At 41.1% G+C, this 18,784-nt stretch overlaps 1 protein-coding gene across 1 annotated transcript in view; it reads right to left on the bottom strand.

Moving 5' to 3' along the window:
• Positions 1-18,784, bottom strand: part of PHF20 (PHD finger protein 20) — a 143,937-nt gene that overhangs the window by 35,185 nt on the left and 89,968 nt on the right. Inside the window, exon 10 of the mRNA XM_021689055.2 lies at positions 9,211-9,489. Coding sequence (XP_021544730.1) covers positions 9,211-9,489 — 279 coding nt within the window. The remainder of the gene's footprint in view (positions 1-9,210; positions 9,490-18,784) is intronic.

The following is an 18,784-nucleotide window of genomic DNA, read 5'->3' as shown; positions in this document are numbered from 1 at the left end:
AGGGACATACGTTCTGGCCTATGGGCTATGAACAGAAGTGATCCGTGGCACTTCTGGGTGATACCCTTAAAAGAAAGAGCTGAAAGGCAAGGTGGTAAGCAATCCTGGACCACACAGAGGAAAGCAACACCTAAGCATAATGCAACAATGAGCTGGCCTTGGACAACTTCATGGATCCACAACAGAGCCACTGTGGGGAGCTTGCAGTTTGACCTGAGAGGGAAATAAACCTCTGCCTTGCTGAAGCAGGGCACTTTGGTTCTCTCTTTTAGGCACTGTCATCTAAGTAACCTCATATTGCCCTCTTTCCTTTAAGGGGAGAGAGAGCATGTCCCTGTAAGAAGGCCAATCTAGTGCCACAAGGTGTAGATGGCAACAAAGAAGGGTCGAGTCCACTCCAGTGCCCCAAGACTCATTTGGGCCTAAAGTCGAGGGTTACCCAGAGTGAGAATATGAACCAAATGGATGTGACAATAGGTAATAAGCACAGGTGAGGCTCCCTTTGATTCCAGAATATTCTTTCTGGGACAAACTGCTACTGAGGACTGAACTCACCTACGCAGAAACAAACCCTAAACTTGCCACTGGAAGAGAATTTATAAAATGGATTCTGGTATTCCAAGAAACCTCATTTGGAAAAGCAAATTCACTCATGTGACAAAAGGCCTGGCTGAGGGAAGGGGAAACATCTGAAGGCCAGAGTCAGCAGGGGCACCTTGGGGACAAAGGATCATAGCCATTTATTCTCCTCAATGCCTCAGAACCTCCGCTCTGCTTGGTCCCAGCATGGGTATGACTTTCCTATTCCCTGGCCTTGGTTCAACCCCTCTACCCTTACATTTTAAGGCTTAACTCAAATGGCACCTGTCCTCTCAACATTCACCCCTGCTCTACAGGCAAAATCTGAATCTCTGTTTCCACAGCACATTATATGTTCTTAATATAGAATTTAGCCCTTTTTACTGTATCTGATTATGGGCTTTTCTCCTCACATGAAACGGCCTTGTCTCATTCATACCTGATCCTAAATCATGACTTTAGAAATGAGGATATCAGGGGCGCCTGGGTGGCTCAGATGGTTAAGCGTCTGCCTTCGGCTCAGGTCATGATCCCAGGGTCCTGGGATCGAGTCCCACATCGGGCTCCCGGCTCAGCGGGGAGCCTGCTTCTCCCTCTGACCCTCTCCCCTCTCATGCTGTTTCTCTCTTGCTCGCTCTCTAAAAAATAAATAAAATCTTTAAAAAAAAAGAAATGAGGATATCAGATTCGTGAAGGGCTCAGATCACAAGTGAACAATAGCAGGACTGCTACTAAGACTCAGTCTGTGGACTCTCAGATCAGAACTGCTTCTCCTGCTCAACCTAACCAGCAGGGAAATTGAAAGAATCAAAAAATAATCTGCAGAACGTTTTCTGAGCCTCATGGAACAGAAGCACCAGGAATCTCCATCTGAGAACTCCATTAGATCTCAAGGTCCCATATGCCATAATCAGAGCACTCAGCATAAAGGGAGTACTTTTTTACAATAATTATCCGTAAGCACCACGAGTCCTGTAATAATCTGTTTTACACTTAAGCATAATGTCAAGTTCACAAAGCCTGTGAACTAGGACACAGGTTGCCTGGTGTCAGAGCCTCACCTTGGAACATCTCCCCACCTGAACCCACCCCCCATCTGAAATTCCACCCCTAAGGATAAAGGCTTTCTTAGAAGCCTGAGCAAAACCTAGATATGTTGAGAAGAGGTGAGCTATTAAGTTGGTTTTATTCTTTCAAATCTTGAGAAATTTAGTTATCAGATTAGTCAAGTACTCAGCAAAACCATGAGGGAAACAGAGGGAGGCTTTGATGGGAGAAAGTGAGGGGAGATGCCTGGAGCAGGGTGTTCTGGAGGCTTGGGTCTGTGGAATCTTCTAAATACCCTGCTGTGTTTGCTCTCATGGACAGCCTCATAACGAAGGCTGAACGTGTCTACTGACCCCAGGTCGGTGATGACGATGACTGAGGCTCCTGCTAGTTAGTGGCACAGGCAGGACTAGTGGCCAGGGTTTTCATGAACCATAGAAGGCAGCAAGGTAAATGGTCTAGTTTCCTTCAGACTGGTAACTGCTGGCCATCTGCACAATCAGGCACAGGGGAATTGGGAAATCATCCATGAGGTCTGTGTCCACTTGACATGAGGGCAGTGGTGTGATCCTTCCTGGCAGCACAAAACTGCTCTCCACTGAAGAGTGTATAGGAAAGGAATGACCAGGCTCTACCCCAGACAGTCCGTGAGTGGCCTGTGAGTGTCACCAAATGGATCAGTTTTACAGAGGATCAGCAGGGGAGTAACAAATTAAAGCAGAAGAATTTAAAAACCCCTTTTGTTCACCCTAAAGCATTTTGTATTGTCCACCCCTGCCAGCCAGGTGAGTATATTCACAGCAGGTCTTGTTATTAACAAGAAACAGGCAGGCAAAAATTCACCAAGAGACTTCCAAATCATAGGGAAAGGGATTCGTCTGCATTGAGAGAGAGAATAAAATCTCAGGTAGGTATGCTGGTATGAGACCCAAGGGCAGTACACAAAAGTGAAAATCAATCACTCAGGTTTCTTAATTATACCAAAATGGCAACAACTTGCGTTATTGATTTTGTAGCTCGTTAGTAGTCGGCTGAGTTTAGAACTCAGATCTCTAACTGCCTGGGTTAATGATTTCACTGAGACAAAGAGCTACTATTCATTAAGAGTTTACTATAAGCCCGATATTGTGCTAAGCATTTTACATTATATTGCATTTAATGTAACAAAGCTCTGAGGTAGGTAAAACTATTATTTTCATTTCACAGAGGGAAAAATTAAAGTTCAGCAAGTTCTTTGCCCAAAGTCACATAGCAAGCAAGTGGTAAAGGCTGGATTCAAATTCAGGTGGGCTGACTCTGAGCCTGCACATATCACTAACACAAATCAAGACCCTCAAGCATATTTATTCAGGAATCCCTAAACCAAACAAGCAATCCACACATGGCCAGACATCCACCCTGTACTCAGGTGCATTATACTGGGCAAGGTCCCTCCTCAGACAATTACCATGATCAAGGACAGGCAGAATTATGCCCTAGCAGAGGGCAAACACCATGGTGGTCAGGTAAGCATAACCTTCCTCAGTCCCCTTATAGCCTCCTGTCAAGCCTCAGCCTTTGGAATAACATGGTTCGAGAGGCTCTGTGTCATCTGGGATAGGCTGCACGCACGTCCACTTGCTCCCTAGTCCTGCCTGCCCAGATGTCACTCCAGCACTGTATCCAGTGACTACTATTTCTACTGGGTCTTGACACCTCAATTTGATCTCCACTTATCAACAGAATTACCAATCCCTAAGCACTAGCTATGTCCACAGATGTGAGCAGAGCCCAGGGATACTGAAGCAACAACATTAATTCCTCCCCAATAGCAGTTACAATCCAGCTGAAGAGCTCACACCGATGCACCAACTTTAGTCATATATGGCTGAATGAGACAAATAAAATCATGGTTAAGTGGAAGAAGGAAATGCACATCCCGCCTAAGGGACCCTAAAACAGGCTCATTAAACAGATTAGCTCACGACTCATCACAAGAACTCAAGTTTATGCAGAAAGGCACAGAGAAGTCAAGAAACCTACAAAAAGTCCAACAGTGATTGCAAGAATCGAATAGGATTCACAACACACATGTCCAGCACTAACATGCTCTGCAAAAGCCATCATTCCATCCTTAAATATTTTTTAGCAGGTGAGTGATATGATCAGGTTAGTATTTTCAAAGATCCCTGACAGCAAAATGACATATAAACCATAGTGGGTAAAGAATGGAGAGAAGAAAACTGGTTGAGAAAATACTACAATAATCAAGGCAAGAGAGGAAAACCTGGATTAGTGCTGTGGGACAGAGAAAGAAGGGATTCATTTGGGGATAAAACAGATATAAGTAAACAAAAATTAAAAGCTCCTCAATTATCATCATTATTTTGATTGAAAATCTTAATTTTTTTCTCAGCATCTTCTTGTAGTTTATTTTCTCACATTCTTACGGCATTTTTAGTATTTTCAAAATATTTGTTTTAGGGGTGCTTGGGTAGCTCAGTTGGTTAAGCGTCTGTCTTCAGCTCAGGGCATGATCTCAGCGTCCTGGGTTTGAGCCCTGCATCGGGTTCCCTGCTCAGAGGGGAACCTGCTTCTCCCTTTCCCTCTGCTTGCTCTCTCTCTTTCTCTCAAATAAATAAAATCTTACTTGTTTTAAGTAGGTTCTTTATTGAGGCCTAAAACATATACAGAAAAGTACACACATAATAAATGTATGATTGATATATTTCACAGTGAACCCATCCATATAACCACCATACGTATCAGAAAACAGAATATTTCCAGGAGCCCAGAAATCTCCCTCCTGACCCCACCAAGTCATTCATCCATTTCCCTTGAAGGGTAACCACTGTCCTACCCTCAAATACCAGAGATTTGTTTTTATCTGGTTTTGAATTTTATATAAAACCGTATCAGGGTGCCTGGGTGGCTCAGTCGGTTAAGCGTCTGCCTTCGGCTCAGGTCATGATTCTGGAGTCCTGGGATCGAGTCCCGCATCGGGCTCCTTGCTCAGAGGGGAGCCTGCTTCCCCTCTCCCTCTGCCTACCCCTCTCTCTGCTTGTACTCTCTCTCTGTCAAATAAATAAAATCTTTAACAAAATATATCATATAGGTTATGAGCTTACACTAGCTTCTTTGGCTCAACACTGTGTGAGATGCACCCATGTTGGTGGATATAGCTGTGGCCCACTCACTCACCGCTATGTAGTATTCCACTGGATCAAGACACCACAATTTATTTACTCTATTTACACATTTACAGGCATACCTCCGAGATATTGCAGGTTTGGTACCAGATTACCACAATAAAACAAAGGTCACAATAAAGTGAATCAAATGAATTCTTTGGGTTCCCAGCACATACAAAAGGTATATTTACACTATACTGTAGTCTATAAAGTATGCACTAGCATTATGTATTAAAAAAAAATTTACACACCTAAATAAAAGAATATTGCAAAAAAATGCTAACCATCATTTTTCAGCAAGTCATAATTACTAACTGCAGATCACTGTAACATACAATAATACTGAAAAACTTTGAATAGACACGTAGATCAATGGAAGAGAATAGGAAATCTGGAAAGAATCCCATAACTATATGGTCATTTACTCTTCAACAAAGAAGTAAAGAATATGCAGTGGGAAAAAGACAGTCTCTTCAACAAATGATGCTGAGAAGACTGGACAGCTACATTAAAAAGAATGAAACTGGACCACTTTCTTACACCATACATAAAAATAAACTCAAAATGGATTAAAAACCTAAATGTGAGATGTGCAAACCATAAAAATCCTAGAAGAGAGCACAGGCAGTAATGTCTCTGATATTGGCCATAGCAACATTTTTCTAGATATGTCTCCTGAGGAAAGGGAAATAAAAGAAAAATAAACTATTAGGACTACATCAAAATAATAAGCTTCTGCACAGCAAAGAAACCAACAAAACTAAAAGACAACCTACTAAATGGGAGAAGATATCTGCAAATGACATATCCGAAAAAGGGTTAGTATCCAAAATATAATATAAAGAACTTCCAAAACTCAGGGTCCCTGGATGGCTCAGTCGGTTAAGTGTCTGCCTTGGGTTCAGGTAATGATCCCAGGGTCCTGGGATCGAGCCCCAAGTCGGGCTCCCTGCTCAGCGGGGAGCCTGCTTCTCCTTCTGCCTCTGCCTGCTGCTCCCCCTGCTTGTGTGCACACACTCTCTGTCAAACATATAAATAAAATCTAAAAAAAAAAAAAAAAAAAAAAATCTGGGGGCCCCTGGGTGGCTCAGTTAGGTATCTGCCTTCAGCTCGGGTCATGATCCCAGGGTCCTGGGATCAAGCCCCACATCGAGCTCCTTGCTCAGCAGGGAGCCTGCTTCTCTCTCTTCCTCTGCCCCTCCCCCTGCTTGTGCTCTTGCACATGTGCACACGCATGCTTTCTCTCTCTCACTCAAATAAAATCTTAAAAAAATCTGAAGGAAATACAGAAAAAAGTTAACATTTGTTAGTCTGGGCAGAGGATGGATATATGCACACTTGCTATATAATCCCGTGTACTTTTCTATATGTTTAAAATATTCCAGAATTTTAAGAATACTAAAAAACCCAGATATATTTTTATCTATCAGATACTCAATAATTTAAAATTTGATAATATCAATAAGAATGTAAAAAAAACTGGGCACCTGGGTGGCTCAGTTGGTTAAGCGACTGCCTTCGGCTCAGGTCATGATCCTGGAGTCCCTGGATCGAGTCCCGCATCGGGCTCCCTGCTCGGCGGGGAGTCTGCTTCTCCCTCTGACCCTCCCCCCTCTCATGTACTCGCTCTCTCTCATTCTCTCTCTCTCAAATAAATAAATAAAATCTTAAAAAAAAAAAAAGAATGTAAAAAAACTGGTACACATAACTAGTTGGTAGGAGATTACAAACTGGGACAAGGTTTTCAAAAGATGATTTGGCATCATTCCGCAGATGTTTAAATATGCATATACCTTTTGCCAAAGCAAATCACCTCCAGGAATTTATCCCATTGGGTTTATTTGTACACAAGGGCAAATTAACCTTTGGGAGGTTTACTTTACTTTAGCACGTGATAGTGTGAAAAAAATTAGCAAAATATAAACTTTTTATAGGAAAAATGTTTAAAATACAGTACACCCATACAATGAAATAATGACAACTGTCAAAATGAGGCAGAGTTAGGGGCGCCAGGGTGGCTCAGTCGGTTGAGGGTCTGACTCATGATTTCAGTTCAGGTCATGATCTCATGGATCGTGAGGTTGAGCCCTGTATCAGGTTCCACGCTCAGTCAGGCTACATGCTCAGCAGAGTCTGCTTGAGATTCTCCTCTCCCTCTCTCTCTGCTCCTTCCCCATTTGTGCTCTCACTCTCTCTCAAATAAATCTTAAAAAAAAAATGAGGTAGAGCAATATATCTACACTGATAGGGAATGATGGCCAAGATATCTTTAATGAAAAAAGCAAGTTGCATATGATACTGTGTAAAATATATTTTCTATTTAGACATGTATGTGTTTGGACATGCACAGAAAATGTCTGAAAAAAGTTTGCTAAACAAAAACAGTCACATCCAGGGCACCTGGGTGGCTCAGTCGTTAAGTGTCTGCCTTCGGCTCAGGTCATGATCCCAGGGTCCTGGGATCGAGCCCCGCATCAGGCTCCCTGCTCAGTGGGAAGCCTGCTTCTCCCTCTCCCACTCCCCTGCTTGTGTTCCTGCTCTCGCTATCTTTCTGTCAAATAAATAAATAAAATCTTTAAAAAAAAAATAGTCACATCCACAACAGGGGTGGAAATGCCAAGGAGAGGGAGACCGTTTCCCTCAGTATTCTGTGGTACCAATTTCACAGCAATCATATGTCACTTTTATACTTGAGGGTGGGGAGTATAAAAATTACAGATTCTAAACTTAGAGCCACTGAAATGGAATGTCTGGAAAGCAAGGCCCAAAAAGTCTGTATTTTAACAAGTCATCTAGGGGCGCCTGGGTGGCTCAGCTGGTTAAGCATCTGCCTTTGGCAGGGTCCTGGAACTTAACTGACTGAGCCACCCAGGCGCCCTAATAGCCACATTTTAAAATATAAAAAGAGGGGCGCCTGGTTGGCTCAGTCGATTAAGCGTCTGCCTTCAGCTCAGGTCATGATCCCAGGCTCCTGGGATCGAGTCCCACATCGGGCTCTATGCTCAGCAGGGAGTCTTCTCCTCCCTCTCATTCTACCTCTGTGCTCTCCCTCTCTCTTAAATAAATAAATAAAATCTTTAAAAAATAAACATTATAAAAATAAAAATAAAATGTGGCTATTAGAAAAAGTTACATGTGGCTTGCATTATATTTCTAATGAATAATGCATCACATGTGACTAAGAAACTCCCACTATATCTTCACAACATGGCTGAGGACTGATCTCTCACAGGGTCAGAGATCACCTTAGTTAACATGGCCTGCCCCACTGTTCTGAAACCTGATTTCACACTTTCTTGGGAACACTGTCACATGTCCTAGGAGTTCCATATACCATTTAATACCTATGTATTTTGGGGCACCTGGGCGGCTCAGTGGGTTAAGCATCCAACTCTTGGTTTTGGCTCAGGTCAAGATCTCTTGGGTTGTGGGACTGAGTCCTATGTCGGGCTCCTCACTAAGTGGGGAGTTTGCGTGAAAGATTCTCTTCTTCTGCCCCTCCCCACCTTCTCTTAAAATAAATAAATAAATCGTTAAAAAAAATACCTATGTATTTTAATGGAGAAGTTATAAGCCAAAAATATATAGTGATGTTACAATTTCAGGTAAAAAGAAGCTGAAGAGCTTGTAGAATTTACTGAAAACTCATTAAAAAGTCTTCTGTAGATACCTGGCTGGCTCAGTCAGTAGACCATGCAACTCTTGATCTTGGGGTCGTGAGTTCGAGCCCCACACTGGGCAGAGTTTACTTAAAAAAGGGGGGGGGGCTTCTGAAATTCCCCCAGAAACATGTAATTTTTCAATCTGTAAGTTTTAGAAAAAAATCTCCAAAACAGTTCTTTGTATAAGACGTGAACATGAGATTTTGTGGTAACCCTTACTACTACCATTATCATTTCTATGCAAAATAAACAGTGCTGTTAGAAAATATCTTCAGTTACAATTAAGATGAAATTGAACTCAAATTTGGAAACAGCAAAAGAATCCCACACATGTTTTAGTTCTTTTGTTCTTTTGCCCTGCTAGCAGGGATGGAGTAGGTTTGGGGGATAGAATGACTGACTGCACCCATGTTCTCAGCTCAAGTTCACTGCTGGCTTCTGAAGGAGTTCCCTTTCCTTGACTGTCCCCACTCATACTAGGATTACAGGGCCTTCAAAAGCTAAGTGACTTCTCAAAGTAACTTGAACAGCAGGAGGCCAAGGTAAGAATAACAGTTAGGTATTTCTATTTCTTCCAGGAGGGCCACAGCCCCATGATGCAACTCCTAAGGATCACTTGTCATTTTCAATCTTTGAGATTCAATTGGACCAGACCAACCTAATGCCTTCTTTTGTGTCAGAAATGCAAGCAGTGTGACCTCAGCAACAGAGTCCTCTATAATATAGATACAACACAGAACCAAAATACTTACTTGGGGAACTGGCAGAGACCCGCTTCCTGGTCAGGCTCTCCTGGTTGGCCTTGTCCGAAACTGACGAGCCCCTGGTTTGGACATGCCTCTTTCCTGGGCTTTCCTCTGGCTCTGGTGACTTCTCCATCCCATGGAAATACTTCATGTGATAGTGTAACAGTTTGGCCTTGCGGAAAAATTTTAAACAATCCACAACCTTGCACCTGAACTTGTGATCTAGGTCGACAGCTGGTGCTTTACATGTCACAAAATCATCTGCCTTCTTAAAAGTATTTGTTACTGAAAAAGAAAACAGAAACAAAAACAAAGATCCCTTGTGCTTATCCTAGTTATTATAACATATGCATTAATACATGGCAACAGAAAGTGAAAGAGCAGAATGCATATGTAGCTGGAGACATCAGACAGCCATTACCTCCCCAGATTACTGTTTGGAGAGAATGGATACAACTTCAGGATAAATAATACAGACTCAACCATGATTCATCTTCTGAAAGAAAAGATCAACATGTTTTTTGTTTGTTTGTTAAGCAGCCATACAAGTTCTCAAGGTTGTAGACTGTGGGGAAAGAATAGGGGAAAATCCTTAAAAACAAACCAAAAAAATCAGGGACCCAACCCAGCACTTATTACTCATGAGTTGGACCAGATTCAAACTTACTACCATCCTGATACTTGTGTGTGTGGACAGAACTAGGGAATATTCTGGTGGGATCTCTTTATGAAACCAAAGGGATCTCACAATGGTTTCTGCACAAAGAGAATGTAACTGTTACAAAGGTTTTTGAGATTTTGCTATCGTGTACTTTGTTTGAACAAAGGGACTCAGAGACAGAAAAAAAAAAGACAACCAAATAAATGGATCTTGAAGGCATGAGGAGAATTTGGGAGTCAACAATCAAATTTAAAAGGACAAAAAATGTTTGAAATGCCCCCTCCCCAAAAAAACCAAATAAACAGAAGGCAATAGTCTATCGTGTATCAATGACAAAACATAGAGCTGTCAACAAGGAATTCATGTGTGTTGGAAACAGTTTATTGAAGACTCACTTCGCAATGCTCTCACCCCAATGAGAGCAATCACCTTAAACTCAAATTCTCCTACCCTATTTGATTAGGTTACCCAAGAATACCCTGAGTAGACCCTCCTTGAGTGAATCACATTTTTCCTTAATGCAGCGATATAATTTCCATTAGAAGCAGAAAGCATACTGAACCATTGGTAAATATTAGGATTACATTTTCAAATACTATTCCACAATCAGAAGAAATAAAAAAATATTTAAAGTCAATCTAAATCATATTCTGTATTTCAAAATCAGCACTAGGGTATGATAACAAAGCTGCTACACTTGATGATGTGACGGATGCCATCATATGGGCAATTTAAACAAGTGAAAAATTATACATATATATACACATCCCAAAGCAGAATGCTTTAAAATCACTTTATATAACAGATAAAGAAAGAGCTTCAAATTAATAAGATGCAGTTAAGAGAAGAAAAGTAACATGAAATGAAATGGAATATATAGACAAATGGTTGTGCTGGAAAAGCATGCCACACACAGTCTGAGTAGATCCCATGTCTCACACAGGTGTGTATTTCCCAATGGGAGTTTATCTGGATCATATGTCACTGATGGCACCGGCGAGCTAAGTGACATCATCTACTCTGGGATACTATGGTCTTTTGTCAACGAGAGAGCAGTTACTAGGAGACAAAAGGCAGAAAATATAAAAATTAAAACCTCAAGGGAGCCTGGTTAAAAAGCTAAGGTTAATCGAATTACCCTTTGGGTAGAAAGTAAATCACTAGGACCAAGTTACGCCTGTTTTAGAAAACAGTATGGAAATCAGTATTTCCAAGTAGTTACTAGTGTTATCACTTAAATGCTATGTGCTCTTCCTCATGTTTAACAGATTTTTGTTTGGAGGAATCAGGGCAAAGCATAGAACTCTCCCCTGGGCTCCAAGGCTCAAAATCTCAAGAGTCACCCTTTGCTTTTGCCTCTCCCAAAATTACTACTATACGTTGATGTATGCAGAGAAAAACAGTCCATAGAATTTGAATTTGCTTTTAAGAACAATAACTCTAAGGAATGTTTTCTTTACTTTTGGGAGGAAAATAGGGGAAAATATAAAATGTCTCCTAAAAATCCCTGCCTCCTGGTATTCACATCCATGTGTAATCCCCTCCCCTTGAGTGTAGGCAGGACCTATAACTTGCCTCTACTAAAATGAGCAAAGGTGATAGTATGCCACCTTTCTTGAAAAAAACTTTTGTGATTATATTTGTAATATTTAACATCTAGCAGGTATTCTCCTTTGAAGACTTGATGAAAACATGCTATGTTGTGAGCTACTCTATGGAGAAGCCCATGGGACAAGTAACTGAGAGTCTGACAGCATGCAAGAAACTGAATGTTGCCAACAACCATGTGAGCCTGGAAGCAAATCCTTCCCCAGCAGTTTTCAGATAAGAACACAGCCCTGGTCAACTCCTTGACTGCAGTCTTGCAGAGGACCCAGTTAAGCTCCACCTGGATTCCTCGTGCACAGAAACTACGAGAAAATAAATGTGTTGTCTTAAGCCACTATGTTTGTGGTAATATTGTTACATAGCAGTAGATCATATAAAGCAGGATCAGAACCCTCTCGTTCTCTTTATATTTGGGTAATATTTTTATACTTTCCCTTTTATGATAAATATACATTATCTTTATACTAAAAAAAGTTTTTAAACTATGTTTTCTGAAATGTGGTTTAGAAATAATATCCTATTTAACCCTTTTTTAAATACCCATTACCAGAACCTCAAACCTCACAGTTAGAGGATTATGATGATGATATTTAGTCTCATTGACCATACCCTGACATTCTAAGCCCATGTCAATCTAAGTACCACCCTGCTTTCCAAACTCATCTCCCATTAACCCATAATGAGGCCTCAGCAGCTACCTCGCTGACTGCTGGCCCAAACAACTGCTTCATGCTCTCATAGCTCACACCTCCACTCAGGCTTTGCCCTCTCCCTGCCATTCCTCCATGGCTTGGCCAAATGTCCACTTCTATCCAAACTCAGCCCACTCCACATGCAGGAAGTTGCCCAGATGGCCATGGCTCTCAGGGACCACATGCCATCAACTCCTAGCACAAATGACTACCTGATGCACCTCATCTTTAGCACTTCAGATCTACTCCTGAATTCTGTTATTTGCTACTTCTCCAGCCAGAGGATAAGGGCCACGTCTCATTGTCTTATGTATGTACCCTCAGCACCATCCCCTAATACAGCTGGTATTCTTGTCAGCAATGACGCCGTGTGATCCCAGTAGTTTTACACTTTTTTGACATGTATTTCCAATACTATAATGGGTAAAACATTTTTCAGGTCTGTGAAGAAATAACTTTATCAACTCTGAAGCAACAGAGGCAATCAAAGAGAAACATGAATGGATTTAAATATTCATAGCAAGTCTAGTCAAATGCATCGAATAAAAAAAATGTCCTGGGGCGCCTGGGTGGCTCAGTTGGTTAAGCGACTGCCTTCGGCTCAGGTCATGATCCCGGAGTCCTGGGATCGAGTCCCACATCAGGCTCCCAGCTCGGTGGGGAGCCTGCTTCTCCCTCTGACCCTCTCACCTCTCATGGTGTTTCTCTCTCTCTCTCTCTCTCTCTCATAAATAAATGGATAAAATCTTTAAAAAAAAAAAAAGTCCTTAAGTAGAGCAACAGTTAAATAAATTATGGGAAGTCTGCATTATGTCATTCTAATCAGCTATTTGAAAGAATGAAGTAGCTCTGTCCTTACTGATATGGATAATCTCAAGATAGACTAAGTGAAACAGAAAGTTGCCCAGTCCATACCATAGTATATGACCCCATGTATGGTTATAGGTGGGGGAAAAAAAAGATATTATAAAAATACATAGAAAGGGGGATGCCTGGCTGGCTCGGTCAGAGGAGCATGCAACTCTTGATCTTAGGGTTGTGAGTTTGAGCCCCACATTGGGTGCAGAGATTACTTAAAATAAGTAAATAGGGGCGCCTGGGTGGCTCAGTCGGTTAAGTGTCTGCCTTCGGCTCAGGTCATGATCCCAGGGTCCTGGGATCGAGCCCCGCATCGGGCTCTCCACTCTGCGGGAAGCCTGCTTCTCCCTCTCCCACTCCCCCTGCTTGTGTTCCCCCTCTCTCTGTGTCTCTCTCTGTCAAATAAATAAATCTTTAAAAAAAAATAAATAAAATAAAATAAAATAAGTAAATAAATTTTTTTAGATGCAGAGAAAAGAAACCAGAAAGATAGAAAATCAAGATGTTGATAGTGGGTTATCTCTAGAGAGGAGCTTGGGCTAGAAATGCAGGCAGTAAGAGGAACCTCCACATTTCCTATGTATACCCCAGGAGCAACAAGCATACCTAGCACCCAGATCTTGGTTTAAATACAGTTTTTCACTTAAAATAAATCAGGACTTCTTGGAGAAATCCAAGGGTTTCTAAATCCTTGCTGAAAGGATGGGTAAGTAAAAGATGAGCTTGAACATCTTAAGCCAGAAAGTAAAGAAGTGTTCACATTAAAAAAAAAAAAAAAAAAAGGCACGGAGGGGCGGGGGCTGGCTGGTTCAGTTGGTGGAGCATGTAATTTTTGATCTCAGGGTTTTGAGTTTGAGCCCCAAGTTGGGTGTAGGGATTACTTAAAAATAAAATCTTTAGGGGCACCTTGGTGGTTCAGTGGGTTAAGCATCTGCCTTCGGCTCGGGTCATGATCCCAGGGTGCTTGGATCAAGCCCTATGTCGGGCTCCCTGCTCAGTAGGGAGTTTGCTTCTACCTTTCCCTCTGCCCACTCCCAGCTTTTGCGCATGCTGTCTCTCTCTTAAATGAATAAATAATATCTTTTTAAAAATTAAATCTTTTTAAGTAAATAAAATCTTTAAAATGTATATATAAAGAAGTTATCACAGAATGAAGAAGATACAGGAACCAGTCTGAAAGGCTCCCACTGGCCAAATCTAGGACAATGTGGGTATTTAAATAAATAACCATAGACACACCGGGCACCTGTGTGGCTCAGTCGGTTAAGCGTCCAACTCTTGATTTTGGCTCAGTCACGATCTCAGGATCATGAGATAGGGACCCGCGTAGGGCCCCATGCTCAGCAGGGTGTCTATTTGAGATTCTCTCTCTCCCTCTGCCCTTCCCCCTGCTCATGCTCTCTCTCAAATAATCTTTAAAAAAGAAAAAAATGACAGACACAGATTGTAACCCATAGAACAAAGAATCCATGAATCCATGTGGGTACAAATAAAGAAAGAAGGGAAACCTCTTCCTTATAATAGAATACAAATTAATAAAATATAAAAGAAATTATTAAAGTTAGAAATCACTATGTGGCAGTCATCAGAGTAAACAATGTTTCAGACAAAAAATACCAACAGATGCTAAAAGAGTAGGTGAGGGGCGCCTGGGTGGCTCAGTTGGTTAAGCAACTGCCTTCAGCTCAGGTCATGATCCTGGAGTCCCGGGATCGAGTCCCGCATCGGGCTCCCTGCTCGGCAGGGAGTCTGCTTCTCCCTCTGACCCTCCTCCCTCTCATGCTCTCTGTCTCCCATTCTCTCTCTCAGATAAATAAATAAAAAAAAAAATCTTTAAAAGAGTAGGTGAATGTTTCATGGAGAAACAAAATATTTACATAGCCTCAAAGTATCCTCTCACAAGAAATTTATTAATTATAAAGAGAAAAATAATAGCTTGACAGTAAAACAGATACTACCTTCGCCAAGTGATCAAAGTTAACATCACCGATAAATGGGACAGATATCATGTGCCTCTGATAGAATGCACTTAAAAAGAACATGTTGCCTATACAGTATTTCTACTAAAAGTTGATAACCTAAATCTAATCATGAAGAGACATCAGAAAACACCAAACTGAGGGACATCATATCCTTCAGAAATATCAAGGTCATGAAAGACAAAGAAAGACCTTAGAATTATTTCAGATGAAAGAAGACTAAAACAATGAAATCCAACGTGTCATCCTGGATTGGATCCTGACCAGGAAAAAATGTTTTTCCTACTTTTGCTATAATGGACGTTATCAGAACAACTAAGGAAGTCTGAATAAGGTCCTGATTTTGATAATCATATTGTAGTAATGTAAGAGAATGTCCTTGTTTTTAGGAAATATGCATTGAAATATTTATGGGTAAAGTTCTGCAACTTATGCCAAACAATTCAAAAATAATACTTTCTAAAAAGGGAATATGGATGCCTGGGTGGCTCAGTCGGTTAAGCGTCTGCCTTCGGCTCAGGTCCCAGGAGCCTGGGATCTTGTCCAGTGTCGGGCTCCTTGCTCGGCGGGGAAACTGCATCTCCCTCTGACCCTCCCCCTGCCGTGCTCGCTCACTCTCTCTCGCTTTGACAAATTAAATAAATAAAATCTTTAAAAATTAATTAATTTTAAAAAGGGAATAACTGGGGTACCTGGCTGGCTCAGTCAGTAGAGCACGCAACTCTGAATCTCACGGTTGTGAGTTCAAGTCCCACAACGGGTGTAGAGATTACTTTGGAAAAAAAATGATGGGGCGCCTGTGGCTCAGTAGGTTAAGCATCTGCCTTCAGCTCAGGTCATGTTCCCAGGGTCCTGGGATCGAGCCCTGCTCAGCGGGGAGCCTGCTTCTCCCTCTGCCTGCCGCTCCCCCTGCTTGTGCACTCTCTCTCTCTCTCTCTGACAAATAAATCTTAAAAAAAAAAAAAAAAGAAAGAAAATATCTTTTAAAAAAAAGTAGGGGGGGCACTTGGGTGGCTCAGTTGGTTAAGCATCCATCTCAATCTTAGCTCAGGTCTTATTCTCAGGGTTTTGAGTTCGAGCTTTGCCCAGCGTGGAGCCTACTTTTAAAAAAAATAATTAAAAAAAAAAAAAAGAATAATAAAGCAAACATGGCAAACTGCAAACTAGTGTGAGAATCTGGTTGAAAATATATAGGAATTCTTTGTACTACTTTTCCAACTATTTGTAAGTCTGAAATTACTTCAGTCTTAAAACTTATTAAAAATATATGCAGAGGGGTGCTTGGCTGGCTTTGAAAGCAGACCATGTGACTCTTGATCTTGGGAGTTGTGAGTTTAAGCCCTACACTGGGGGTAGAGTTTATTTAATATAAAAAAAATTAATATATGCAGAAAAAAAATATATGCAAGAAAACTACTTTGAGGCCACAGAACAGTTAAGTGGGAAGAAAACAACCCTGCCAAGGCTTTCCCCTAGATGCAAACCTCTGCATTCAGTCCTCAAAAAAAAATCACTGAGCATTTATTCCACAAGATGGCAGAGCTGCCCCAAATGCCGGAGCCATGTTTGGAGGGGCTATCACCTCTCTTTTGCTCTTGACTAGACGTGCACTGACTTCCCTGGCTCCTCCTCCTGCGGTTCAAGAGCTTCCTTCACACAGATTTCCTGGATCAGGACTCCATCCCAGGTTAGAAATTCCAAGACTGGTACCAGCTCAGGACAGGAATTACTAAACAGTGACTAATGCGACAGCATCCTGGCCTCCAGGGACCCTGCTGGATGTTTCTGATGATAATACCGCCCTCCTTCCTGCTTACTTACATAATACATTCCTGGTGAATGAATCCTCAACAAAACAATCTCTCTCCCAGCCATCTTTCTAGATCATCCTGTACTCACCACTAAGCCCATGTTCCAAAAGAAACACCACAGAAACATCATTCCATTTCCAGATCAACCCGTCTTCCTCCCTCAAATTAAAGAATTCCAAAGGCACCACCCTGTCTGGAGTACTGACATCACTTGTACCACACACTCCTCTTCAAACCTGGCCACCCTATAAGCCTCTTACTCAGAGTATACACACTGCTTTAACAAGTGCCCTCAAGAGCTGTGGGAATTCTGTTTCACATACTGTGCAACTTCCCTAGACAGGGACTGTGTTCATGTCTCAATTTATATAGCACCCAGCATCTCATCAGATGGCTTTAGGCACTGAGTTGGAAGATGGGAGTCAGAGACCCTGTATCACCAGCCAGTAGGAAGTGTGCAACTATGGCTGAGTCCTTCTTGCCAAATATTAGGCTCTTTGCCTATAAAACAGAATAGTGAAAAATTAGAAATAAGTTAAGATTTTTCAGCAGGGGACAGTAAATAAATTATAGAATACCCATACAATAAATTATATGTAATTGTGAAAGGAGGTACGTACTAACACAGAAAAATACATAAATGAAAATTGTAAGCCACTGAATAATGTAAGAATATGATTCCATTACTATGTTTTTTTTAAGTTATACCTGTATATAAATGTTTGTATATGTACATAACCATGTCTGGAAGGATGGAAGGCCATACACCAAACTACCATGGCTCCTTCAAGAGTCAGAATGCTATCTATATAAGGGAGGACATTTCACTTTTTATTTTCTTTTACTTGGTTTTAATTATTCCAGGCATGTATTGGTTTTGAAATTTATGAGGGGAAAAAATTCAGCAAAATGACTCGATAAAGTAATTTTTTTAAGATTTTATTTTTAAGGAATTTCTACACCCAACATGGGGCTCGAACTTACAACCCTGAGACCAAGAATCGCATGCTCTACCAACTGAGCCAGCCAGGTGCCCCTACAAAATAGTTTTTTAAATAGAGGTCCCAGCTGACTTAACTCAGAGTTAAAAAATTCATCAAGAACTGATACTCATTGGGGCGCCTGGCTGGCTCAGTCGCTTGGATGGCCAACCGTTGATTCTGGCTCGGGTCATGATCTTAGGGTCCACCCTGCGATGGGCTCCAAGCTCAGCAGGAAGTCTACTTCAGAATTCTCTCTCTCCCTCTGCTCCTCCCCCACCCACTTGTCTCTAAAATAAATAAATAAATCTTAAAAAAAAAAAACTAATACTCATAAAGAATTAGCATACCTTAGTGTTCAAATTGTAAGAAATCGTATTTTACTTTAAAAATCAAACCTTAAGAAAAACCTTTCATTGCTGTTTCCTTATTACTCAAAAATGATGATACTAAGTCCACAGTCTGGGACAACGTCAAGTTCCTGCTATGTTATGTTTTTCCATGAAAAAAATTAATGAGTAACTGAAGTAATTTAACTTTAAACATCTTAGAAAACATACTGAACTACCTTTTCACATTAATTTTCAAAACATTCTTTATTTGGTCATACATGTTGATTTTTTATATCCCCATATCCAACAGGAACCTTAGAAAAAAGAATCACTGCATCAAAAAATAGGACTTACATGAAATTTTTTTTGAAGAGTTGCCAACACTATGGCAGATCTAGAAATATTTAAGCTGGGTAATCAATCAATAATGCAATTCCCCATTTATCAACTGGAGGTGTCCAAGACTATCCATTCTTATAAGTACATGCCTCCTGAGGTCAAAGAGATCAGTTATACAACTTTCTGTGTTTTCCTAATCTTTTCCAGCTTTCCTTTCTCCCCCTCAAAGTTTTGGTAAATAAGAAATGCTCAAGTAATTGACTTGAATTACTTGAAGTAATTGAATGAATGACCCAGTTAATTAAATATCACCCACTACT

This window comes from Neomonachus schauinslandi, chromosome 10, assembly GCF_002201575.2.
Source record: "Neomonachus schauinslandi chromosome 10, ASM220157v2, whole genome shotgun sequence".
Lineage (NCBI taxonomy): Eukaryota > Metazoa > Chordata > Mammalia > Carnivora > Phocidae > Neomonachus > Neomonachus schauinslandi.
This window is presented reverse-complemented; position numbering and strand designations above follow the sequence as displayed.